This window comes from Brachypodium distachyon, chromosome 1, assembly GCF_000005505.3.
Source record: "Brachypodium distachyon strain Bd21 chromosome 1, Brachypodium_distachyon_v3.0, whole genome shotgun sequence".
Taxonomy (NCBI): Eukaryota; Viridiplantae; Streptophyta; class Magnoliopsida; order Poales; family Poaceae; genus Brachypodium; species Brachypodium distachyon.
The window spans coordinates 66,123,068-66,149,184 of record NC_016131.3 but is presented as its reverse complement, the minus strand read 5'-3'; the positions used below and the strand labels follow the sequence as shown (position 1 = coordinate 66,149,184).

The window sequence follows — 26,117 nt, the reverse complement described above, 5'->3', positions numbered from 1 at the left end:
CACACCTATTTCCTCTCCCTTTGCCACTAATTTGTACTACTGGGTGCCTCCCCTCGTTTTCGAGTAATAATGTAGACCAAAACATACATGAACAACAAAGATCTCGGATACAAAAAAAAAGTTCTATCAAAGTTCTTTCGAAATCTTAGTCTCTATTGTCATCTTTTGCATCTCAATTTTTCTTGAGGCCTTTGGTCAAGAAACATAAAAGACCAAACCTATACAAGTTGTACTAATATCATATGTTTTGAAAAGCCACATTGATGACCCCAGTGAGTAAAAAGTTAAGATTGTTGAACACGGTATGCTTAGGGACACCCCATCCTTCAAAATAGGCTATCGAACCGCCGCTTCATTGCCATGTTGTAGGAAAGAAGAAGATTAGGAGCACAAAATATTGACAAGGGAGAACCCAGACCAAATTAAACTTGTCATCACACTTGCCACCATTATATTACTGTTATGACAGGATGAAGCAGCGATGATAACCTATTGGATCTAGAGCTTATGATCCATGGAACAAAAACACCAATAACTCCCCAATGTAGTTTTAATCGTGGCGATAGAGTGAACCCTCGCCAGTGCGTTGTGGGGAGGCACCACGCTCCTAAAAGGGGAAGGAACAAGTGTGTGCAAGGGTATGAGGATTTTTTTTTTGTAAAACAACGACCAAATTTGAGGGTATGGGCCAACTTTTTACCCACCAAGAAGAAAAATGGGTTGGTCTAACAAAACTACACAAGTTTTGTCTTATGTTGGGCTTCAATTGCTAGGGGCCTACAAGCTCTTAAAGAACCAAATAACAAAGGTTCATGCTTGCGACTAAAGCTACCACTTGAGCTCAGCGATAAATGTGGATACTTCAATCGACGCTTCTTCTCTCGTGGCACTTAATTGTTTAATTTTGTGAACACATGGTTAGCTGAAAGAAAAGAAAGACATGTCATATACTCCAGCTATAGCACATATGATGGACAAATCTAGCCTAGGTAGATTAGGTGGGACAGGAATGCAAACGTACCTAAAACATTCTTAAAACCTGACCGAAATATTTTTGGAACTTGACTGACATTCAGTCCAAATCCAGTTTATTTAATACTTCCAGGTTCTACAAATATTTCAGAAACAATATAACATGTGCTGATTTCATTAAACTACAAATATTTTAGAAACAATATAACATGTGCTGATTTCGTTAAAAGCAAGGCTGCAAATATAAAAAGTTTGACGTCAACCAACGAATGCGACATGGATGGCGAGAGGTGGAGAATATATACCTTTGTACGACTCGTTGAACGGTGTTGCACCTCATGGTTTTGACTACGGTGAAGCAAAGAAAACATCCGTGAACACCGTGATTCTGACCGATCTGTTTTGCACGGAGGACGGAAGACATCGGACTCCGTTTTTTTTTAGGCCGACGTCGGACGAAACCCGACCTATGTCTTGGTTCTTCATCCCCAACGGTCAGCGTCACCCACACCGTGTATCGGACTGCAAACGCAGCCCCGCCGCCCCCGCTTCGGAATTAGCAAATTCACCTATGCCGCCGCCCGCTTCTAGTTCTGGGGTTGGTTTGGGTTGGGGCAGAGAGGCAGAGGAGGGGAAGACCAGAAACGTGGACTCGCTGGGGGGCGGGTGACCTGACCGCTCTCGGCGTTTGCCCCAGAACAGAACAAACGCGAGGCACGAGAAGTCGAGAAATTGACCGGGTAAAACTGCCCCCGTTCCCTTCCTCCTCCTCTTCCTCCCTCCTCGGCTCGTCCACACGGCGTCGGTGCGGCGACGGCGCCAGCACCAGCACGAAGCATTCGGCTCGCCCTCGGGGGAGCTTCCTTCCGCTGCAGCTACCATCCCATCATCAGCTATCCCTTTGAGCTATTCGGTTGGTGAGTTCTACTACCCCTTTGAGCTCTCCTCTCCTGCCGTTATTGCTCCTCGTCCATGGGTCGCTGATCCGGCTGGTGATTACTGATTTGTATCGCCGTTGAAATTTCTAAGCTATGTAATCACCATATGTTCTCGAGGTTCTAGGTTTCTCTAGCTCCCCTGTTTGTTCCCCTTCGTAGACTGTTGCGATTGGAGTAAATTTGTGTGGTTGGTTGGTGAGATGGTTAATTTCGTGTCCTCGACAGTTCTGGGCGCAGGTTGGAACTGGCTTGGCGTAAAGGTTTCACCGTCACGGGGGCCGCGGGATTTGGCGCATGGGGGGCTCCGTCAGCTGCATATGGGGCGGCTCCAAGTCGGGGAGAGATCAAACTGGTCAAGCCGCCGCGGCGTCTCCTCGTTCTGGTACGTTTCATTTGGTTCCATTCGTGTGCTAATGATCAATTGTTGCTCCTGCTGGCAGGCTGCCCTGTTTAGGCATGTTGTTCCGAACCATTCTTTGGAGTCTCCTTACGAGATTTGTCAATTATCCAAGTGCTCCAGAGGGATTCAATGATTAGAAATTTAGGGTGCCTTTCCTAGTGCCTTCATAAAGTTTGAACTCTACCTATGGGCACTAGCACCCAGGGCATTTTTGTATAAGAAGAAGCAAAACCCTGCGTTGGCTGGGTCTCTAACGCGGGAGGGCGAGCATGCGGACGCTCAGTCGCTCACTGCTAGCCTATTGAGCATCATTCGGTTCTCAGTATGTGTTCATAAAATTGATTCTGGCAACATTTTTTAAACAAGGAGGCTGAAGCACCGGGACTTTCATTAATAGAAACTACAAAACACTAGGAGTTCCAACAGCAAACTGGTGAACCTTTTATCTTTTTGTAATAGGTAAAACATCTAGATATGTTGGCTTTTTTATACGTATAATAGTGTTATTGGCAGCACAGTATATGCTTTATAGGTATAATCATAACTTTGTAAATTCACCTAAAATAATACACCGGACAAAACCACCTCTTTGTGGTTGTTTGCATTTCTTTCTTGTTAGCTGTGTTATCTGCAACTCAGGTTTGACTGAACCACTTCCTAGATTAGGATCGTGCGATCCAGTCCGAAACTAAACCATGACCAAAGCATTGGCAATATCATGTTATAGCAAATAATTCTTTTTCTGTCTATTTCTTCAATTAATATACAGAGGGGCTTGTTATGTTGAATCATGTAGCTGGGATCTTTGTCATAATCATGGTGCCCTCAAATCGTCAACCCTGATGTGTACTATCATATTTCAGTGCATTTGTATTCATACTTATTCTTGTTAACTACCAATGATGATCTCTCTAAAAAAAGTCCAGGCCGTTTATTATCAAGATCCGGAAGAAATGTACAAGTATTTTCCCTAAAAGACTTGAAGTCTGCCACACGGAATTTTAACATGATGAACTGCATTGGCCGTGGGGGTTTCGGACCAGTTTATAAGGTGAGGCATTGGATTTGTTTCATGCATCATATTGTTCCCTTCTTGCTTTGTGTCTGCTGTGCTTGTTGCTTTTACTGCATAGCTTTTCTTTTGAAAGAATTATGGTTGACCAAACCGCAAATGTGGAATGAGTGACAATTGTTCTCCTTCACTTAGGGAAACCTCAAAGACGGCAGTCAAGTTGCAATTAAAATGCTATCAGCTGAATCAAAGCAAGGAACTAGCGAATTCTTGACAGAAATCGATGTCATATCAAATGTCAGGCACCCCAACCTTGTAAAGCTGATTGGTTGCTGTGTCGAAGGGAATAACAGATTATTGGTGTATGAATATGCGGAGAACAACAGTTTGTCAAATGCTTTGCTTGGTAGGTTCAGTACTGGATTTACCTGCATGAATTCTGACCAGTGTATTTACTATCATAAACCTGTGTGTATTAACTTGTGATCAGGACCAAAGAATAGATGTATCCCATTGAACTGGCAAAAAAGAGCTGCGATCTGTATTGGAACTGCTTCTGGTCTTGCATTCCTTCACGAGGAAGCACAACCACGCATTGTCCACCGTGATATCAAGGCTAGCAACATTTTACTTGATAAGAAACTACTCCCTAAAATTGGAGATTTTGGACTGGCAAAGCTTTTCCCTGATGCAATCACTCACATTAGCACACGTGTTGCAGGAACAATGTGAGTACCTCTCTAAATCTGTTTCTGTATTTACTTACTTTTACAATGGAGTCATGTGTATTTGTATAGATTTTATTCAGAAAAAAATAATTGCACACTTGCACTTTACTAACTATTTTGCGATGAAAGCAAACATGTTTTGGTCAGTTGCCTTCATTACTTTTTCCACCAGCTAAGCCAAGTAATCGATTAGGAGATTATTGTCTCACTTTCGAGACCATGATTGTAGTCTGCTTTGTCTTTAACAACAAACTTGTTTTGACCTTTCGAAATATGATTTCTCCTCCAGGGGTTACTTAGCACCAGAGTATGCCTTGTTGGGACAGTTGACCAAGAAAGCAGATATATATAGTTTTGGGGTGCTTGTTCTTGAAGTGATAAGTGGTCAAAGCAGCAGTAAATCGAATTGGGGGCCTGATATGCATGTACTTGTGGAATGGGTAACTCATTTCCCCTTTCTTTTGCCTATTGACTGATTGACATCAATTTTTTAGTTCCTAAATGGAGAAATTGTTGTCTGTCTACATTATTTTTGCATATTTAACATGTACTGAACTGCAGACGTGGAAGCTGCGAGAAGGAGAAAGGCTTTTGGAGATTGTTGATCCAGACCTGGAAGAATACCCAGAGGAGCAAGTGCTTCGTTTCATCAAGGTGGCACTCCTATGTACCCAAGCAACAGCGCAGCAGAGGCCATCCATGAAGCAGGTGGTGCACATGCTATCTAACCAAACAGAAATCGATCTGCAAAATGCAGTCCCACCGGGTGTGCTGAAAGAACCCCGTCGTCAAATGGGTAGTTTGGGGGGTTTGACACAGGACACGTCCTCAAGTCAAAGCACCAGAGGCAACCCGGCTGGATCCTGCACTACACAGACCGGAGACATGAACAGCTGTCAGTTTAGCACGACCGAGGTGTTGCCTAGATGATAAGGTGGACGAGCTTACAAGCTTGTTTACCACCTTCAGAAGACGCACACACTGCCACGAGGTTTTGCTGTGCCGAGTGCTGATACGGTTTTGCTTGAAATGAAAATTGAACATAATATACTTCAAGCCCTGACCCATATTTATCCTGATTCAGGAATTTCACAGGATGTGAGGAGAGTAGCTGTAAATTGCTGTTGTGCAGAATGTGTAGTTCAATTTTGTCAAAGGTTACCACATGTTATTCTTTAATGCCTGGTTTTGGGATGCACTGCAAGAACAGTATCCTCGGAACTTCACAGTACAAGGAGGATGTGGTGAAATTCATGATGACTGAACATACGGTGTAGAAATTATGGTTGGGACATGAATAGTTGGTTTCCGGCAATAGGTTATAAGCTGCATTTTATTTTATTTTTTCTCACAGAGGGATACTAGGACGCTGGAATTCTTTTTCATAGTGGGATACTGCCATGTTTATCATAAACAACTGTCCGGACTTGTAATGTGGAACTCTGTAAAGCTTGTGTCTGAAATTTTCAATTACAGAGCTATAGATTATTCCCCAGAATATCTACTGAACGCAGCCTTTTTTTGACAAGCTACTGAACGTAACCTTGAGAGCCTCACTTGAAACCAAAGACTTTCACAGGATTTAACACCAGCTCCACGGTTCAGGAAAAAACTATCGCGTTCCAAACAGAGCTAACTGGGCGACTGCATGCTGCAAATCCTAGAGAGAAAAATGCCATAAAGTTTTTTCCAAACCATCAAATGCCATACAAATCTTTTTTCGAACCATCAAATGCTATAAACATTTTTTCAAACCATCAAATGCTCTAAATCTTTTCCCGCAAAAAGGAAAGTTTATAATCTGAAATGTGTTTTGGAGCTCAGGCTTTCACCTTGCAAGCTGTGCTATCCTTACAGAATTTGTTAAACTAGTGATTTCATATTCCACATTAACTTCCTTCTTTTAATAATTTCATGTGACCTCAGTCACTCAACAGTCACTGATCAAAGCAGTAATGGTGCATGAAATGTGTAAAGTAAACTAAAGGAACAATGCCATTCTTATAATTGGCCAAAAAGTAATGGTAGAAGCTGAATTAGCTCCGAGACTAATGATGAATGTAAAAAATCCCGTACAAAAAACATCTACATTTCTCATAAGCAAAAAACATCTTATTACAGTTCCAGATTTATTCAATTCACTGGACAACAAAAGCTTATTGCTTTTCTACACCAACTGATGACATCTTTCTTCCCAACAGGAACAGGGTGAAGAACCATGAACAATAACTAACCAAAATAGCTTCATTGACACTCTATTCTTTGTCTACAAAAGCTGACTCAGCAAGATCAATAGCCCGAGCTAGAGCAGCCGCCTTATTCTCGCATTCTTTTTGCTCATCATCTGGGATACTATCAGCAACAATGCCGGCACCAGCCTGAAGGTGGGCGACCCACTCTCGGCGCCTATCTGAATTTTTGTATGAGAACATAGTGTTGTGGCTTGGAGCTGTTGAGAATACAATGGTGCGGAGAGCAAGAGCGATTTGCATGTCGCCATCAAATGATATCCCTCCTAAGCCACCACTGTATGGTCCTCGCCTTGTGACTTCCAACTGATCGATCAGCTCCATGGCTTTCACCTGGTTATGTCAAACAAAATTTCAGTAAGAAGCGGTTTATTTCAGAAGATGAAGGGGCATGTTGGTATAAGATTAATCATTAAGCCGAATAAAAACAGTGAAGATGGGATAAACCAATAATAGCTAAAAAGAGCTCAGTAGCAAAAGCTGACTATGGTATGTGGAAAGGAACTAAGCAATTTAATAGGAGTTTACAGTAGAGAGCTCAGTAGCTAAAGCTGACTATGGTATGTGGAAAGGATCTAAACAATTTAATAGGAGTTTACAGAAGAGAGCCAAAAACAAAGATATAATCAACATAAATATATGGAATTAAAGTGTGTGTCGGGAGTCCAGAACGGCCATGTTGGCTAATATATAAAGATACAAACTACTCCCTCCGATCCATATTAATTGTCTCAAATTTGCCCAAATATGGATGTATCTATGCCTAAAAAACATCTAGATACATGTAATATTTCGACAATTAATATGGATCAGAGGGAGTAGCAATATTTGCTGGCAAGAGGTAAAATGATCTACATTTAGATCAACTACAAAAATCTTCAGACCTCAAAGGGGTCATAAAATTGTCAACCAAATTGGATGGACAGTAGATCAAGATAAGGAGATTGCAAGCAAGATTTAACCTTTGGTGCTCCACTGACTGTTCCAACAGGCAATGCTGCTCGCAGTGCATCCCAGCTTTGGAGTTGATCATCTAACTGTCCACTAACCTGCGAAGCATTCAAGGAGCAATTAAATTGGCGTTCAACATGACTGCAGAGAGCTATAATCTCTCACCATGCACATTTACGTCAAAAGCATTCCACAGCAAGAAACAAGTAAATTTTCTAGATTACTGTAATAGGTTTCAACTAAACACGATTGTTCCATGGCAAAATAAGCTGATAGTCTGAACTAACAACTTAACTCTCATACTGAAGGAAAGAACAGAAACACAACAAACATCCCCAATGTAAGTTCATAGAATGTGATCACCAAGAATAGCTAGAGGGACTAACTACAAACTGGCAAAATTGATGTGCCATAAGAACCATAGTTCACACAACATGAGAAGAGACGGACCGTAGAGCTGATGTGCATAACATGGGAGTACCGCTCAATGTTCATCAACTTCTCCACCTTCACAGATCCAGATTTGGAGACCTGTCATGTACATGTAGTAATAAGATAATTTGCAACACTGCAGCAGGGCTAACACATGAACTTTTCTAAGTTGATGGCTGTAATTGCAGCCAAACAAAGCTGTCAAATTTATTCTGTCATGACTCGGTAAAAAGAATGCAGATTAAGCAAAAAGGAATACGGACCTTGCCAACATCATTCCTTCCCAAGTCTACAAGCATAATGTGTTCAGCACATTGTTTCTGATCACTTAATAGCTGTTCCTCTTGCAATTTATCTTCGCTCTCTGTCTTGCCCCTTCGGGTAGTCCCAGCAAGTGGTCGGTTAATAACCTTTCCCTATGTTTTTCAAGGTGTAATAATTAGTGAAAGGACAATGAGGCACTCTGATTAATAGAAATAAATGGGTTCACATACCTTCTGGACTTTTGTAAGAATTTCAGGACTGGATGCTACCAGGATACAGCCTCTTGCCTAAAGATGACAAGACATTGCTTAGAATTTTTATAAAAACAAATCAGTGCACAATACCCATCACTAGTGCACAATGTTATTTTGTAATCACATTTAAAAAAGATGCCCGAAAGACCATGTAACTGTACCTGTACATACGCCATGTATGGGCTTGGGTTCACAATTCGTAAAGCTCGATAAACCTCAAATGGTGTGGCATATGTCCGCCTCTCAAAACGCTGGCTTAAAACAATCTGGAAAATATTGCCGGCCAGAATATGCTCCTTGGCCTGGATAACAGCATTCTTGTACTCATCACTCGTCATGGTCGATTTGTTCAGGGGTGTACCAAACTGCCGAGTATGTAGCTTCACAAATCCTGGAGAGAGTTTGGGGCTGGAGTAGTGGAGTGGAAATAAAAGTGATCTAGAGGTTGTGAGCACCAAACAAAATTTAGCAAACAGTAGATCTAAGGACATGGCACAGCATATCTTACACATTTGCATTGTGAACTTTAGAAAGCAACTGCTTCAGCCGGGACTTGCCATCTTGGTATGCGTCCTCGGTGGATGCATGCCGGTCCAGACTAACCCAATGGATCACATATACTTTCTGCAACAACCAGAGCCACAGAATTTAAAATGAATACAAAATTTTTCACTGTTTTTTTTCTCGGACGCGCACCTAAATGTGTGTCATTTTGCATTAGAAGAAAGCACCAAGATGGTGCGGTTCTTACGGCCAAAAGAACCAACAGTAAAAAAGAAAACAAAAAATCTCGACTAGTTAAAATGAGGAACAACAAGTACATGCTATTTTGACTCATAAGTTGCAACATACTGAACATGGAACGGCAGGTTTGAGTTTGATCAATGTAATCTTGATGCAGCAATGTACCAATGACAGATGGCAGGTTTTGGCGATTTAGTTCAGCTTTAGTATGATCAATGGAGTACTATGCACTACGATCTATTTTGTTCCTTGAAAGAAGATGAATAATTGCATACACTGATAATGATGAACGAAATGCCAAATAATATGAAAGAAGTTTGGTTGTAGAATAGTATCCCTCCTTGACAACAGCAATATAAGAACTTCTTTCAGCATGACAAGCAGAAAATGGATATTGAAAAATTAAGCACCTTCTCGACATGGTCAAATACGAGAACATCATCGTAAAGCCCCAAGTGAACATCCGGAAGGTTCCTGTCATCCTCGGGGGCACCAGAGAAGGGTATCTTTTTCTTTTCGACATAGCGGACTGTATCATAGGAAAAGAATCCAACCCATCCACCTGTCACAAACGAGAGAACAAAATGCTCATTTTACTATCAGCCACACCGTATTTTCTCCTATGTTCTTTCCATGTTGATTTTGGGCGCTCACCACTGAAGGCCTCAGGGAGCTGGTCGATCTGCTGCGGGTGCCATCCCTCCATTATGCTCCTGGGGACCTGCATAGGATCGTCCACGACCTGCTCCGTCACCACGCCCTTCTCGTGGTCCATGATGGTGACCTTGTTCTCCTTGGCTACGATCTCCAACGCCGGGTGGGCTCCCAGGATGCTGTAACGACCCTTCAATCCATTCCGGTTCAACAAAGTTATTGAAGGATAAGAGTAGAAAATGGAGCGAGAGAGAGAACGGGAGAGAGGGGGGACGTACGACGTTGGTGGTGCCTTCGAGCCCCTGCTCGACAGACTCGAAGAGGAAGCTGGGGGCGTCCATGTCGTCCTCGGGGACGAGGCAGCGGTAGGCGAGGACGGGGGTGAGGTGGTCCGACACGATGCACTCCCACATGGGAACAAGGTTGCCCTGCCCGCTCCCCCGCGCCGCCGACTCGAAGAACCGCCTCCTGTCCTCCTCCTCCGCCTTCGCCGCGGCGCTCCCATTAATCAACGGGCTCACGCTCGCGCTCGCAGCGCAGCACCTAACGCCGCTGCTCCCTCTCCTGCTCCTCCTCCTCCCTCCAGCTCTTGCTCTGAACGGGACCGGCGCCGGCGCCGCCGCCGGGGCGGGGTGGGCGGCGAGGCGCGAGGGCGAGAACGCGGTGGCGGCTAGGGATTCCATTGCGGTTGCGACGGCAGGCAGCCTTCCAATCCCCTGTCGATAGTGCAATATCTCTGCTCTCGGGCTAGGAGGAAGAGATTGGGAGGTGGAGTATATATAAGAGGCAGCAATTTGGCAGCTCCGGCCGGCGGCTCGCGAGCTGGGTTTTGACTCTTCGGCTCTTCGCGATGCGGGGAGAGGACGACGACGACAGGATCTATTTACTGGTGCTAAAATAACCCCACCAAGCCACCGGATATGTCAAAATATTGGTCACTTAGATCGGGAAACTATTACTTTGGTACTTATCGACAACTACGGGAAGGTAATAAATGCTTTCCAAATCCGACGAACACCAGCTACGAGAATTGCAGATATACTTTTCATCCAATTGTTGTCGAAATATTACATGTATTTAAACGTTTTTTAAGGATAGGTATATTCATATTTGAATAAATTTGAATTAAAAATTTATTATTTGAACAAATTTGAATTAAAAATTTAGTATCAGATGGATTACATCACAAAATTACTCGTATCACTGTTGTCATTAAAATAACCGATTCACGTACCTATCATTATTTTGGACTAAAATGTCACAAAACTTGCACTTTTTTCAAAGATCTTTAATTTTCGAACCCGGATAGTTGAGTAAAATCCAAATTATTGACATTTCATGTTTTTCGTAGACAACTGATGCACCCTGGACCAGTGTGCGGAGGCTCTGTTTGCACGGTGCTTCAGAGGCTCAGATCAAATAATTTAGACACTCTTTGCACGTTTCATTCTTCAACAATTACGGTACGAGTTTTTATTTATTACTCGTAGTATTAATCATTCCCTCTATTTCCCGACGCGTGGAATTCATGTGATCGGTGCGACAGGATCATATGCCGAATTGCCGATATGCGCAGTTGCGCACCATAAACCAGCCGAAGCATGGAGCCTCTCCTCTCGATACAAAAAAGAGGGGGAAATAAAAAGGACAAATGGACTCGTTCCCCTTGTTGGCGATGCGTTGCCTCACCAACCAATTCCGGATCAACCAAGTCTATTCAAACGTCAAGCGCCCGAGCAGCGCCGGGGCCGCCGGAGCGCGCACGGCGACGACGGGGCACATGCAAGGGGAGCAGGCGAGCAGCCCCGTGGACCCGAGTGGCCACGTCGGAATCTTGTCGACAAGACTTGGGGTTTCGTGCGCAACGTTTCAAGGTGCACGGGGTCGTTTGCTTTTCTTTTGTTTTCGCGTGGCCGGACGGAGGAAGCTGCGTGGATGGACACGAGCGGAGCGCTGCGGTGCTCGTGGCTTCACGGCACGAGCGAGCGCGGTGGGTGAGTCGCATTTTTGCAGAAACCGGCGTCGCTGTCTCTGCTTCTGTTTCTGTTTTTGCCACGAGGTAAACATGAAGGCGGTCGACGAGGAAAGGAATTGCACGAGCGGAGCAGGCCGGGAGCAGCGACGAGGAACGTGCTGCTGAACCTGTTCGTTTGTTTTCTTTTTCTTTGACGGCAGCAGGGTAAAACTGTTACTACTACGAGTACTAGTTAATTAATTGCCTCTATCTATTGTCATGCGATTGATTGGAACGCACTTTGGGAACGGAGCTGAGTTGGAAGGCGACGAAGAGTTGGGTTCGGGATCCCCCCAGATGTTTGGCGTCCCCCGTATTTCCAACTTTGGGGACGGAAGAATCGAGCACCAAAGTTTTGGTAAGAAGGTGCAGTTTTTTCCTGTTAACATAGGTTCAAATGTCCGAGTCGTGTTGCTGTGATTTAGTGGACAAAACCAACACCCCCATGATGCCATGCATGTGTGATCCATACTCATAGCTAGACAAAGTGTGATAAATCTTTCTTGCACCTGTACGTACGGTTACATACAAGCATCTGTACTTTGCCAAGGTGTGCTCTTGTTTGACCGGTCGGGGTCACAGGCAGCTAGCAATGCAATCAGGATCCAGCTTACGTTTCACTACTAGGTTATTAAAAACCTTATTAGTAGTTTAATACTCCCTCCGTCGATCATCTAAAAAAACGGAGTATTTAATAATGACGATTTAAATATTAGCTTAAAAACGAATATGCAGGATCTGTTTGGATCCTAAAGTGGCAGAGCCCGTCAACGCAGCCGGGCAACAACGGTCTGAGAACGGTACCGACTCGTCCACGCAAAGCCACCCGGATGATCTCTGAAGTCTGAACTGAACTACCTACCGGTCTCAGCTAATGAGCAATATAATTAATCAGCACCTGATCACCTTCAATAAACTAACACTAAATCTAGTCCATCTAAAAAAACTTAATCTAGTCAGGGCTAAAAGTATCATGTGCGGCTTGTTGATCAAGTTCAGTCCATGCAGGACACTTCCACAAGGCGGCAGGCAGCATTTTTACCCTTTTGCCGTGGACGTGTGGAGGTGTGGTTCAGTTGTTCACGTCTGTGTGCCATCTGTTACCCCATCTCACTGGAGGAGATGGAGACGCCGGGTCCGGGTGGCAACGAAACATGAAGGTCGATCCCAACTAGGCAACTACCCAGAAACAATACGTGCGGGCATGGCAGAAATGGAAGAAAAATTATGTTCCAAAGGCCTTACCTTTAGAAATGATAAGATCCCTAAAACAAAAACTTAGAAATGCTACGTTAACGCCGAAACTGAGCGAAGAAACATGTTTAACGGTCCGTAGTTACATGTACCCCCCACTGAGCCCACGTCCTGGTTTGGGATGTGTTACCAGCCCATGTGTCGGATATGCCTGCATAAGCACCCCTCCCTTAATGGGCCGACCAATAAAATAATGTCCACATGACTTTATCTATTACTATCTATTAATTAATACTACTATTAAATTGGAGTTGGTGGTGATGGTACGGTCACGGTCGTCGTAGGTTAACTTTGTTAAAATTACAACCACTATGTCACTGCTCGTTATTTTTTTTCCAGTTAAAATTACAACCAATATGCCACTGCTCGTTATTTTTTTTTCCTCAAGTTTTTTTCACGATTTCTCCTACTCCGTCTTACAACCGACGCCACCACACCCGCATGCCGACCTCGACGGCACCATGAGTTGCCTACACTTAAAAATAAATAGTTTGTGATTTTGTTGATCCGTAGCAACGCGCGGGCACACCTGCTAGTAATTATTATTTTTGAGGAACGGTGCTGCCTTTTCATTAAGAAAAAAGAGATGAATAATCAAAAGGGGACAATATTTTTAAAGGGGAACATGCCAAACCCACAAACCAAAAGAACAAACTCTAATCCGGTTCAATTGCAAAGCCAGCGGCAGGCAAACCGAAGGCCAAGTTCCGCTGGTTAATCTCTTCAACCGCGAGATGGGCGATCTCAACGTAGGTAAGGCTCGTATGGTTGAAAATATGTCGATTCTGTTCCTTCCAAACATTCCACCAGACGTAGATGAGATGCCCGCTTCGTCTTTTCCTCGGAACCTTGCCCGCATGCTGGAGCGAGGCCTCCCACCAACCATCGATGGAACCGAACTCGTTGGCCAGGGCCGCGGACTCCCCAGTCCAATCGGCCACCAGACGCCAAACACTCCTTGTGAATTGGCAGTCCTTGCAAAGGTGGGTAGAGTTTTCGGACGCCCCTAAGCAAAGCTGGCAGATCGGGTCGTGGGGCCATCCACGAATAGCAAGCCTGTCGGCAGTGAGGATACGGTTCTGGAGAAGGAGCCAAGAGAAGATCTTACACTTAGGCTCAACATGAGCACTCCAAATCTTAGATGCAGAGAACTTCGAGTGGGAGCCGATGAACTGGGCTAGGTAAGTGGACCGACAAGAGTAGATACCGTCAGAGGTCCAATTCCAAGTGATGGAATCTGTGCGTTGAGGATCCAGAGCGATGTCGCTGAGCATCGAAGCCAGGTCAACAAACTCCTGATGCTGGGCAACAGTCGAAAGCCGACTGGTTGCACAGATCCAGTTGTCATGGAGAAGCTCTTTGTGAACAGTTCTGTTCTTCTTGGACGCGATATTGAAAAGCTCCAGAATCGCAAAGATGGTCGCAAGCTCCTGCTTGAAAGGGTTGGCGAAGATGCTGGCGTCATCCGCGTACAGAGAGATCCTGCAGTGCACCGGCCGGGCCCCGACCTGTTGGAGCACACCACACTCCTCCGCTCGGCGCAGGATGATCTGGAGGGGGTCAATCGCTAAAATGAAGAGCATGGGAGAGAGGGGATCTCCTTGGCGCAACCCCCGCTTATGCCGGAAGGGGGTTCCCGGGCAGCCATTGAGGAGGACCCCCGAAGGTGACTTTATAATTTGTTCACCATGTTACCATAATTTGTTCGCAGGTGCCACTCTAAATAAAATTCATTGTCGTAGTAAAAAAAACTTCTGCATTGTAAAAGAAGTCTATCACTTCGTAATAACTTGTGTTTACAAGTACAAAAAATTATTGGACCTGTTCCATGGTTAGAAAAAACGTTTTTGTACATCAATACAAAATGGCCACCGTTTCGTTTCGCAATAATTCGTTCACTGGTGCCAAAATTGTAAATGATGTCATATGACCCCATATATGTTTATATGCACCATAAAAATGCTCATTATTTTGTAACCATTTGTTCACTAGTGCAAAAAATAATGTTCTGGTATTTGAAAAATATATACGAATGCTTACACATTGTTCTGCTTTTACGATAAAAAATGAAAAATTGAGATGAGTAACATAGTACTCCCTACATGGCTAATAATGTCGCATAGGGATGACCTTCGCCCGGCCAGCATGGTCATCTGCCCGGGCTCTATCTGTGACGTTCCTTTTTGTACACATACATGGCTACAGTCTCGGTGTAGATGCTGGCTAACAGCACAACGTCAAGTCTTTGCCTAGGCTTTGAGTTGGGGGTCCATCGTTGTCGCGTGAGGATATTGCCGTCGTAAATGTCACCACTGACGAGTTACCACCTTACTCGTCAGCGGAGACAATTTTTCACTCACACACACTAGCATGCCGCGAGGTATAACCAGTCAGAGGTGACTTAGGCTATGTTTGGACACAAAGTTTTTTTTAAACTGTGATATTTCAAAACCAAAGTATTATCCCTGAGTACAAAATACTGTAGTTTGTAAGATACCCAGTTTTTCTCAGTTTTGGCAAAACAACGAATGCGTTTGGCAGCTCCGTTTTAGGTAGTTCAGTTGGTGCATGGCAGCAAGCCGTTGGAAGGATTAGCTAGCCGTTAGTTTGATTTTAAATTACAGATGAGATCATTTAACATAAGTGCACAACGCTGTTAACCTCCCCTGTCCAGTCAGCAGACTCCCATTCGTCCGGATTGCAGGAAGGAGGAGGCGGAGCTGCACGTGGTTGGAGGCACGACGGCGAGCCAGTCGCCGGAGGAACCGCACGCGTGGATATTAAAAAAAATTAACCAAGGACGACACCAAAGTGGTTGCAAAAATCAGGTGAATATTAAGAAGACTCTGATACTAACATCAGGAATACTAACTCAAATATATGGTTCATATATGAACTCATAATAATATTGAACGTTAAGATGAAGATAGAAAACCGACATGCAGAAAGAAACTATGCTGGAGTGTAAACAGATTTCTAATCCATCAAAAAATAACATGATCAAAATATTGTTTCAGATCTCCTCACGACCAAGCACTTTCTTCAGTATCTCCATAAACACTTCATCATCCACTGTCATGAAGACTTTACGGTCTGTTCTATGCTCTGTCAAGGACTCTATGATCTTTAGACGATCACGTGGTGAAAGTTTTTCTACAGTCTTCACTTTAGCGATGCATTTGGTAATGCAATAAGGATCATTGTCAGGATCACTTTGTTGCATCTGTGCCATTTTGACGTCTCTGTAGCTCTGAATTTGTTTAGACTTCACATCCACATACGTCTGGAGTTCTTCCTTTCTAAAAGCCACTAGATTATCAATCGCTGATTCCTTGCTTTTCTTAGGCCTGTGTTCATCACTGCCTTTTGAAGGCTGATACCTCTTTGGTGGTTGGTCAGGAATTGTGTAGTTCTATTCAGCTTCAAACTGACTACTAGGATTTTCCACACCTTGAGAACGAGCAGCAGAAGGAAACTCAACGTCATCACCATATAAGCCTCTGTCCCAATCATATTGGTGACCATCCAAGTCTGGACCAGGTATTGTTGGAGTAGGTGAATTAAGTCCAGCAGCCCGTAGAACTGATTCTGTGCAGGTTTCTTCAGGTACAAAAGCAGGCGAGCTGTCCTTCTCTTCGAACATATCAGTTGTCCTTTTACAACGCTTCCCCTCCGCTGTTTTACCTGAGTAGAGAGGAATAAATTGTAAATCACAGGCAAGGAGATCATAAGATAAATTCATTACTCATGAAAATAATGTACCGTCATAAATTCCATGCAAATCATCGTAGTGAGGGAATGCTTTGTACCTCCACTTCCTTTGTTCTTTACTCAACTCATCCCATTTTTCATCAATGGATTCTGGCACTTTTTGCACGGGATCCCATCCGAAGCCACTCTTGTTCAAAATAGACTTGACAATACTGTAATCTTTCTTTAACCGTTGCTCCCTATCTTTTATTTGAACAATGGTAAAATCAGCTTTAGGGAACTGTGTATTCAAGCGACTTGACATGTGATTCCACGCTTCTTTTGTGAATCCATTCTGACCATAATATTTAGCAGTATCCGCATACTCTTTCATCATATAAACAAGAAATTCTAATTGACTGCATGTCCAATGTGCTCTGGGTTTCTTCTCTACAATCGCGGAAAAAAAATATAAGTCTAAATTGCATTCACATGAACATGATACAATAATTTGAACATCATGAAGAAAATTTGCATATAGCATCTTTTTAACTTCCTAGTTTCGAAGATGGCATGATTTACATCCTCATCAATGAACAATCATCTATGAAGGGAAAACATAACACACATTATAGAGGAATCACATCTGCCGGAAATAGCATGAATTTATTTTCACTAATTTTATCTCATTTGGATGGTATACCAACAACAGCACCTTCTTATCAATGGCGTCTCTCCCATCCACCGCGCACCGCCTGCAGGCCCGCCCGCTCCAGCCAGCCGCCCCCAGCCCGCACGCCGCCGGTCCAACCCGTCGACCCCAGCGCCCGCCGCCCCCAGCCCGCGCGCCGCCTCCAGCCCGTCAACCCCAGCGCGCGCCGCATCCAACCCGCCGACCCTAGCCGCGCGCCGCCTCCCGCCCGGTGCCCCCAGCCCGCGCGTCGCCTCCCTCCGCCTCCAAACCCAGCAGCCCGCCTCCAATGGTGAGAGATATACAGAGAGAAAGGTCGAAAGGAATTGTGCTAACCCTTTTTATCTCCTTGCGCCTGTTTCTCTTTCTCCATCTCGACCGAGGGAGGCGATAGCAGGCGGTGGCGGCGCCTCGAGGAAGAGCAGAGTCGTTGCATGACTTGCGATCGACGTGGGAGTGGAGGAGGTGAGGGACGGCTTTTCCGGAAAAAATAAAGAGGTCGGAGGGTCTTTATTTTATACAGAAATAATACTGCAGTTTTAAGGATACTATGACATTAATACTGGAGTTTTTAAAGATAACCAAACAGGTTACAGGTAATTCAAACTCTGGTAATTTTGAAAACTGTAGTTTCACAAAAAAACTGAGAAAATACAGAGCTGCCAAACGAGGCCTTAACCGGTCAGGCGGTCATCACTGATAGATCTCACGGTAAGACCTGTCGGTGGAGATACCTACACCAGTGTGTCACCACTGACCCATGCGTCAGTTTCTCCACACACAAAAAAAGTCCCTCACCCTTCAGCGGTGAGGGTTTAACACTCGGAGTATAGTAGCGGGAGGAGCCATGCGATGAGCAAAGAATTATTTAACGAGAAGAGACGACAAAGAAGAACATGCATGCGCCATTCAGTTCAGTGACAGTTGAGACATGAGACATGACCAACGACAACGATAACAGCCACAAAAGCGGTAACCACACGACATAAACTTTGTCACCATGGCGCGGCGTATACATGGTAGTAGTATAATGCGGCTCGATCGACTTGACATCGTGGCAACATCGATCACCACACCAACAACAAGTGCTCGATTGAGGATTTGAGGCACCTACCACAACGCGCGGTGCCACTGCCGAGTCCGGCCAAAAAGCTGAGGTCGATCGCCGCCCCTCCCAACGGATCACGGTAGCCACGGTGATCGAGTAACCGACTGACTGGCCGGTGAAGATGACTCCGACTGAGAATGGCCATAGCAACCTGTGTACCTAACGAAGAGCCAAGATGCAACCAAAAGGGAGAAACGGCTATACACTAGCAGTAGCAGAGCAAGAGTAGACCATGCATGTGCCATGCGGGCGCCACGTACGTACGGGCACGGCTAGCTGCTGTACATGATGACGAAGCACGGGAGCACGGCCCGCGGGTTGAACACCAGCAGCTGATCCGCGTCGCCCTCTCCCCGTCTTCCCCCGCCATCGGCCGCCACCGGCACCATGGAGTCGTAGGCCACCTTGTCGTCATCGCCCGCGGCGGCACCGCGGACGACACGCCCGGCCACGACGCGGCACACGAGCATGGCGCGGCGCACCTGCAGGAAGGCGAACTCGCGCTCCACTTCGTCCGGCAGCGACGCGTGCGCGGCCCACCCGGAGGAATACGTCGCGATGCCGTCCACGTCGGCCTGCTTCCCGCCGAACCCGTGCCGGAGGATGGTGCACGCGCAGCAGTAGGGGCTCCCGCACACGCCCCCGCCCCCGCCGCCGGACCCCAGCTGCGAGCAGAGCGCCGTGGCGCAGTGGAACCGCAGCCTCTCGTTGCCGTCCGCGATACACCGCTCCTCCTCCTCCGCCCCTAGCACTGCGGAGGAGCGTCGTCGGGCGGCGCGGGCGCGGACGAGGTCGCGGTACTCCTCGAAGCGGGCGAGCGCGCGCGGGTTGTGGTGGATCCTGAGGACGCGCCGGACGGCGACGGCGGGGGGCGACGGCGGGCTCTGCTTCCAGCCGGCGAGGAAGATCATGCGGATGATGTTGGTGCTGGAGTCGAGGCTGGAGAGCTCCGACAGGGATCCGTGCTTCGTCGCCCGGTGGAGCTCCAGCTGCTGCGGCTTGCTCAGCACCTCGCCGCACGACTTGCAGGGGAAAAGGTCGCCGCGGGCCGCGAACGATCTTGACAGCCGCCTCGCCGGGGAGCACGGCACGGGAGGGGTCACGCTCAGGGACCGCGGCGACATCGGGGACTGGGAGTACAGGAACGGCGATGACGGCCCACACGGCGACGACGGCATGGACAACACTACCGACGACGTTGCCGCTTGGTGGCGCTGCGGCGTCATGGTCATGGACGACGGCTGAGGGAGCGGCGATGACATGGTGGTCGTGAGCGTGGCCGCATCTTCTTCCTCACCCGCCGGCTGACCAGCGTTATTGTTGGGTCCGGAGGAGAAGATGCGGTGGAGGTAGCAGCGGAGGTTGCTGGCGAGAGACGACACGTGCCGGCGGCTGCGCCTGGCTCTGCTCCTCTCTTCAACGGCAACGGTAGAGGATGACGCGGCAGGGGAGAACGCGAGCGGCGATATCTTCCTCCTCTTGATGATGCTGCTGCTACTGCCAACGCCGGTGCCCTTCCCGTCGGCATCGGCGGCGTCTTCCTCGTGCTGCTGCGAGGCAGAGCCAGGCGAGAAGCAGCAAGCGGCGTGGCCAATGTGGAGGAACATGACGAAGAAGAGGGACAGGAAGCCGCGCAGCAGGGAGCTGCGGCTGCCACCGCCCGCCATCGCCGGTCTCTCCCCGATCACCGGCAGCTCACGCTCCTGGGTCGACTACCACTCAGATCATGATCGCGCAGGCAACTGACGAGACGAGAGGGCTTGAGAAGGGAAGTGACACTCCGGTGGGTTAGCACTTAGCAAGGACGGGCGGGGGTGGAAAGGGGAGGAAAAGTGGGGATGCTTAAAGATAAGAATGGAACGTGAATAGGGGCTGTGTGTGTTGGCAAAAGGACGGAAGGAGAAAGGCGATCCGGAGACAGCAACAGGGTGTCTCTCCCGGTACACGATTGGAATCAGTCACCTAGGATGCGGATGCACCTCGCGTAAAGCTCTGCAATTATGCATCGTGCAAAGCCTAGAGTGGTGTGATGAAGCTACTACTGCCTCTGGACTCTCTGGTGTTGATGGTGAACGCGGTAGGGACAGTGTGTGCTTGCCGCTCGGGGTCTTTCCATCGGCCAGGGCCATGCGTCATTACATCGAAGAGATGCAGATCAGATCAAGAATGGCCGAATCGACGCGCTACCGATCACAGATCAGGCTCGTCGGTGCAGGATTGGTAATGTGTAGTTTCGGAGGGAGCTATCACTGTTCATAGGTCCTGTCCCGGTGCCGCCTCACACCATCTCTATTACACATGATCCATCGCGCCTCGTCTACAGGAGCCGGGATTAGAAAAAGAATCCAACTGGTCACTCTGCCCAAGGCCAACGGGTTTCGTCGTCAGCGACGGGCGCGCGGTCCTGCCTGCCCCTGCCGACTGCCGCGCGCTTGCAGCTAAACCCCAAAGAAATGGACGAGGCAACGGACGGTACAGGCTACAGAGCGCGGGATCGACAAGATACGGCCCTGTTCCTGCCTCGCTCCCGAACAAAGGGGCGAAACGTGCAGCGGCAGAGCCTGAGACCGTGCAGTGCGGATCCATCCCTTTGTTCCTCCGGCCGGGGCTCCACACGCTCTGCATCATCAATTAAACTGCGCGCACGACAGAACTGAGCTGGATTTTGGCATAGAATAAGCGTGTTCTGAGAGAGCCGAAGCCGGGAAGATAAGATTAGATGTCGACGTGAATCTTACCACGCTCCTAGTCCTTGGGCATAATTATGGCCGTTCTGTGTATTGCTGAGGCCTCGAACACGTCCAAAACAGGATGGAGAGACAAGTCCACCGTTGCATAATCATCCGCTTCCAGGTACAAAGGTACTTGAGTGTATGGAATCCTAGAAGTTAGAAAGCAATCTTAACACCTCTAACCTGCGTCTTACACAAGAAACGAATGATGCTGCTGCCCTGCTGGTGCCACAAAGACGGTCAGACAGACCAGAGTTCTAAAGATTCGGAGTCATCACGGTGTCCTGGTGGGACTATGTACTAGCAGTACCATTAAAATGTTTCTATTCCTAAACGAGAAGTTCTTAATCAAAGCAATACTTCTGGACTGTGATTCCAGGACCGCGTCAAGAAACTCAACAGGTAAACCAAGAATTTCAGTTTTGATCTTACAAGTCACCGGAACTTAAATGAAGAACAATTCAGCTCCAACTTGGACTCCCAGCACAATAAAGATCTAAGTACATTACGGATGAAGCACAATCAAAAGGCCTACCACAATGGATGAATGCATGCCATATGTTAATTTCTGATACTCCATCCGTCCAACAAAAGATGTCTCAAGTTTGTCAAAATTTGGATGTATTTGTACATGATTTAGTGTATAGATGCATTCAAATTTAGTTAAAGTTAAGACATCTTTTGTTGGACGGAGGGAGTACTGTTGACACATCCAACACCCACCACACAAGCCTATTCAAAACACGGCATTTCTGCTCCGTAAACTATTATGGCCACACTTCAAAACTAAAGAGGAATTTCAAGCTAGTAAAATGTACACAGGGTACACAGATAAATTAGAAGTTGCAAATGAACGTTAGAGAAGTCAAGCTTTTAAGCAACAAGTCTGAGTACGGCACAAAGGTCAAAGGGTGATCACATAGCATACATTGCCTAATTTTTTATGTGGATAAGAAGGGATATATCACCTGGTGGCCCTTCAGTATTAGTTAATAACCTGCGTTACCATAGGCTGATGCTGAACTAAAAAAATGTCAAAACGAAAAACTAATAAGCTACTCCTTCCTTTTATCAATAAATGGTGTATTAGGTTTAGTTAAGACAAGACTTTGACCAAGAATTATTTTGTTAACATGTGATTTTTGTGACATGGACTTTATATCGCTAAATTCTTCTTAAAAAGTACTGACTGATAATTTGTTGGTTGAAGCTGAATTTAAGCTTTAAAGAGGAAGACACCTATATGATGTTTAGTTGATGTTTCTCTTCATGACAATAGTGGGGGTAAGACCTGAAGAAGACAACGTTCTTTGAAATGACATTACCCTAGTCTCCTACAAGATAAGCATGACAAGATTCCAGAGTTACAATCCAGCTGAAAGCAGTTGTTTATTTTTGTTCCAAAGAATATCCCCAGTTCCTAAATGCTATATTGCCAGCAGATCTATAATGTCCCTAATCTGTAACTTGTAATTGGTTGTGTAGGAAAACCTCCCTGATGTTACAACTGGCTATATAATGTAGGAAACATAAAGCATTAAAAGAGAGCTCCCTAAGAGTCTGTTCCAATGAGGGGTATTTTTGTGTGGGCTTTGGCATTTTAGTTCAAATTTGAACTAAACACTGAATCTTCCTAAATAAATAACCCCAATCCAAACGACCCCTACGAAATTCTTTTTTGCTACCAATGTTCTCAAGTTTGATTGCGTAAGTAACAGCCTATGTTGCTCATCAGCTAGATACAGGAGGCCATGCGTATAAAATTTTCAACTGTGTGGTAACAAGGATTAAGAGTTGAAGAGTCGAGTCGATCCCCAGGGAAACAACTCATAGACTAATCACGACTACTGCTCGATTAGTCCACTGGTAGGCAAGCACCAGCTACCACAGCTCCAGTTGCAGTGCCAGTAACTAATCGTGCTATCTCTGGCTCCGACATGATTCTAGCTGCTAGCTGAGATGGAAGTAAGAAAAACACAAAATCAAGCCAACAGATCTGGGTTCTGGAAGGAGAGGATTGAAAGGAGAGGAGGGGAAAACAGACCAAGAGAAGGAGAGAATAAGAGAAGATTACTCACAGGCGGCAGTAGCCGCAGTCCAGCGAGGCTTGGTTCAACCGTTCAACCCAGGAGCCAGCGCGGCTCATTCTGGATCTTTGAGGATCCGTGGGGAGAAGCTAGGGTTTCACGAGAAGCCTTTATACATCCTCACGCACAGCCTTGGCAGTGGGTATTGTTTGAGTTGTTTGACCAGTCAAGTCGAAGTTCCCAGTCGACACCCAAGTTGCGACTAGTAAACTAGCCGCGACTCGTAGAGCGACTCTTGACCATTGTATGGTAGACCAAAACGGTTATGTAGCACCATAAGCCTTAGATAGGCTCAGGGTGTCCCAAACTTAGTTTGCAGATTAATTACATTGGAAGAGTAAATCACTTGGGCAATGTTACAGAACAGATCATCAAAACTACACAAATACTAGTATGACTTTTCAAAAACATATATTGTACAGAAAATCAGTATTATTTGAAATTCGCTATCAAGTTTCTGAGCTATATTATGCACGGTGTACTTATTAGTCATAATCTGCAGCCTCTACTAGAAAAAAGCGTGAAGAGATCATTTGCTATTGGCAACATTAAGTCTTTTTAGTTCATTTTAAAAGACAAGGATAACTTGAAAATTGGTACAGATTTAGATTGTTGATACTCTGTCAGTATAATCACACATGAAGGTGAATAACTAGATTGCACTGCATTTAGGATGTTAACGACTTATCCAATTATATCTTGTAGAAAGCTAAGCTCTTAGTGCTAAGTTTAAAGGATCAGGAAAATATGCTTACACCAAAGAAGGTTACTTCAAGTGTAAGGCATTTGCTGGCATTGAACGTATCAGTAGATGCAAGAAATGAAATGTTCCCACAACAAATCTTGGAAGTGAGATGACAGAGGAAGAGCCATGTTCCCAGAACTGAATTTATGCCTAAACTGAGCAGAGGAGTATGAACATGATTCTGTAATAGAAAATACACACTCAATTCTTTCGATAGACCCTTCTGAGTGGTCAGTCTTGTATGCTGGGGGGAATGCTATGACAAAGTGATAGCACCAGCTAAACGGGAGCTTTCCCACACTTCCACAACTGACATTTCTTCTCTGGTCACAAACAAACGGTCTCCACCCCCTTCCATCATAGCTATCATCCCACGCTTAGAATCCTCTTCAGTATCCACATAGCAGCTCCTAAAACTATTTTCATTAATTCCTTCTCTGTCGAGTATTTCCTTTGCTCTTTGTTGATCTGCCAAGTTGCATGTGCCATTGCGTTGTTCTTTCAGTCGGCACCAAACCTCTAATCCGTCGTTCCGGCTGACAAACACCTGGGACTTGTAGCAATGCAGAATACTGCCATGACCCCCTCCACTCCCTCTTGGTCCTGATGACATATACACCCAAGGGTCATTACCAAGGCATCTCAGGTCTGCAACTCCAATATCTCCTGACTTTGAGCACACCTTGTAAAGCATCAACTGCTTCACATTGACATCTGCATCCGCGAATGGATCTCCAAACCTGTTGCTTCTTCCAGATCCCCCTGGCTCGCTTGTCTCCCACACCACATTCCCAGACCGAATGTCCCACAGCCTCATGTACCCAGAGTAGCCAAATGCACCCGAGCTTACAGATGAAACAAACACCAGCCCAAGCTCCTGCAGGTGTGCTACTCGACCCGGCGAAGATGACTTAGCCGCAGTCCCACTTTGCCGGCCAATCTCCTGTATGGGCTTCAGAGTTACAGGGTCAATCGCTAGGATGCAGTTCTCCCGGTGCGGGCACTCGAATGTAGCGAAAATCGGTGAATTCCTGTCAGTAGCATCAGCAGGAGGACGGGCGGCAATGGCAATGACATTCGCTTTGAGGGTGCGAAGGTCGGTTGGGTCTGACCATTCGACGGAGGCGACGCGCCTACCTTCGAGGAAGTCGTACACATGGAGTCCGGGGGAGGAGACGGACCCGACAAGGGCGAGATTGGGATGCAGTTGCCGGAGGGAGGTGGTGTGGTGGAGGTGGGTTCGGAAAGTGGTGAGGTGGTCCAGCGCAGGGGAGTAGTAAGTGAGCTGGCCGGCGCCGTGGGCGAGGCATAGGGAGCCGTCGTGGTGCGCCGCGAGGGCGGTGGGGAAAGGCTCGGAGGCGGGGGACAGGGTGGAGGAGAGGGAGGCGGAGAAGCCGAGGAGGGGCGGAGGGGAGAGCGCGGCGAGGAGCTGGGCATGGAGGCCGTAGAAGAGGGCCTCGTCAAGGAGGATACGGACTGGGAAGGCCGGCGGGGAGGATGGGGCGCGGATGGCGGAGAGGATCGCGGACAGGAGGGCGGGGTCGCGGTCCACGAAGGTTGGGGTTGGGGAGGGATCGAGAGAGAGGGAGAGGGAGAGGGAACTTGCCTCCATGGAGAAGAGTTTGCCGCCCACGTTCAGCTGCTTCACTGTGCCACTCCTGCCTCCTCCCCCTCGTCGGCCGGCGCCGGCGGCGTTGGTTTCCATAGATGCTCTCACGGTCTCACCCTCCCAGCTCTGAGAAACAACAGACCACCACTATCTCTCGCCCGTGCAATTGCACTGTCCGACGAGGCGACGAGGAGATGACTTTTCCGGACTTTCGGACTGCTGGAAACGAGGCTGGGCCAGGCCAGGCCAGCCCAATGGGAAAGATGTGTCGCTCCGGCAGGAATGTAAATAGAACGTACTACCTCCGTACCCCTAAAAAAAAACGTATTCCCTCCTTTCTAAATTATTTTTGTCGTTGTTTTAGTTCAAACTTGCATAGAAAAACAATGAATGGAAAGAGTACATAGGAGTATCTCGCTTCCTCTCAAAAAAAAAGAAAAAAAGGAGTATCACGCTTCAAAGATTCTAAAAAAATATCACGCTTCAAATTTACGTCCGATTTTAGGGTTATGGTATGGTTAATATGTCCTAGGCTTTTATAGCAACAGAAGACGCTGGTGATGGTGAAAGAATTAGTGATATGATCTGT

General features: G+C 46.5%; 5 protein-coding genes across 5 annotated transcripts; 1 reads left to right on the top strand and 4 right to left on the bottom strand.

Annotated features, from left to right (window-relative positions):
- Nucleotides 1–1,592: 1,592 nt before the first annotated feature.
- Nucleotides 1,593–5,548, top strand: LOC100821854 (putative serine/threonine-protein kinase). The gene is made up of 7 exons (XM_003558243.4): nucleotides 1,593–1,889; nucleotides 2,136–2,292; nucleotides 3,237–3,361; nucleotides 3,518–3,728; nucleotides 3,813–4,050; nucleotides 4,340–4,490; nucleotides 4,612–5,548. The coding sequence occupies exons 2-7, from the start codon at nucleotides 2,205–2,207 to the stop codon at nucleotides 4,978–4,980; spliced, it is 1,182 nt and encodes a 393-aa protein (XP_003558291.1). The 5' UTR covers nucleotides 1,593–1,889; nucleotides 2,136–2,204; the 3' UTR covers nucleotides 4,981–5,548.
- A 524-nt stretch (nucleotides 5,549–6,072) lies between these two features.
- On the bottom strand, nucleotides 6,073–10,427 carry LOC100821241 (anthranilate synthase alpha subunit 2, chloroplastic). Its single transcript, XM_003558241.4, has 10 exons — nucleotides 9,877–10,427; nucleotides 9,599–9,788; nucleotides 9,355–9,506; nucleotides 8,709–8,824; nucleotides 8,362–8,608; nucleotides 8,177–8,233; nucleotides 7,946–8,098; nucleotides 7,701–7,781; nucleotides 7,262–7,348; nucleotides 6,073–6,632 (listed from the first exon to the last, which is right to left on the bottom strand). Exons 1-10 carry the CDS (start codon nucleotides 10,279–10,281, stop codon nucleotides 6,306–6,308), a joined length of 1,815 nt encoding a protein of 604 aa, XP_003558289.2. The 5' UTR covers nucleotides 10,282–10,427; the 3' UTR covers nucleotides 6,073–6,305.
- A 5,254-nt stretch (nucleotides 10,428–15,681) lies between these two features.
- Nucleotides 15,682–17,961, bottom strand: LOC112269740. Its single transcript, XM_024456760.1, has 3 exons — nucleotides 17,584–17,961; nucleotides 16,629–17,006; nucleotides 15,682–16,550 (listed from the first exon to the last, which is right to left on the bottom strand). Exons 1-3 carry the CDS (start codon nucleotides 17,681–17,683, stop codon nucleotides 16,279–16,281), a joined length of 750 nt encoding a protein of 249 aa, XP_024312528.1. The 5' UTR covers nucleotides 17,684–17,961; the 3' UTR covers nucleotides 15,682–16,278.
- A 170-nt stretch (nucleotides 17,962–18,131) lies between these two features.
- LOC100821543 lies at nucleotides 18,132–20,553 on the bottom strand. The gene has a single exon (XM_003558242.4). It carries the CDS (start codon nucleotides 20,020–20,022, stop codon nucleotides 18,628–18,630), a length of 1,395 nt encoding a protein of 464 aa, XP_003558290.1. The 5' UTR covers nucleotides 20,023–20,553; the 3' UTR covers nucleotides 18,132–18,627.
- A 3,369-nt stretch (nucleotides 20,554–23,922) lies between these two features.
- On the bottom strand, nucleotides 23,923–25,720 carry LOC100846751 (BTB/POZ domain-containing protein At3g09030). The gene has a single exon (XM_003558239.4). The coding sequence runs from the start codon at nucleotides 25,622–25,624 to the stop codon at nucleotides 24,176–24,178; it is 1,449 nt and encodes a 482-aa protein (XP_003558287.1). The 5' UTR covers nucleotides 25,625–25,720; the 3' UTR covers nucleotides 23,923–24,175.
- Nucleotides 25,721–26,117: the final 397 nt, after the last annotated feature.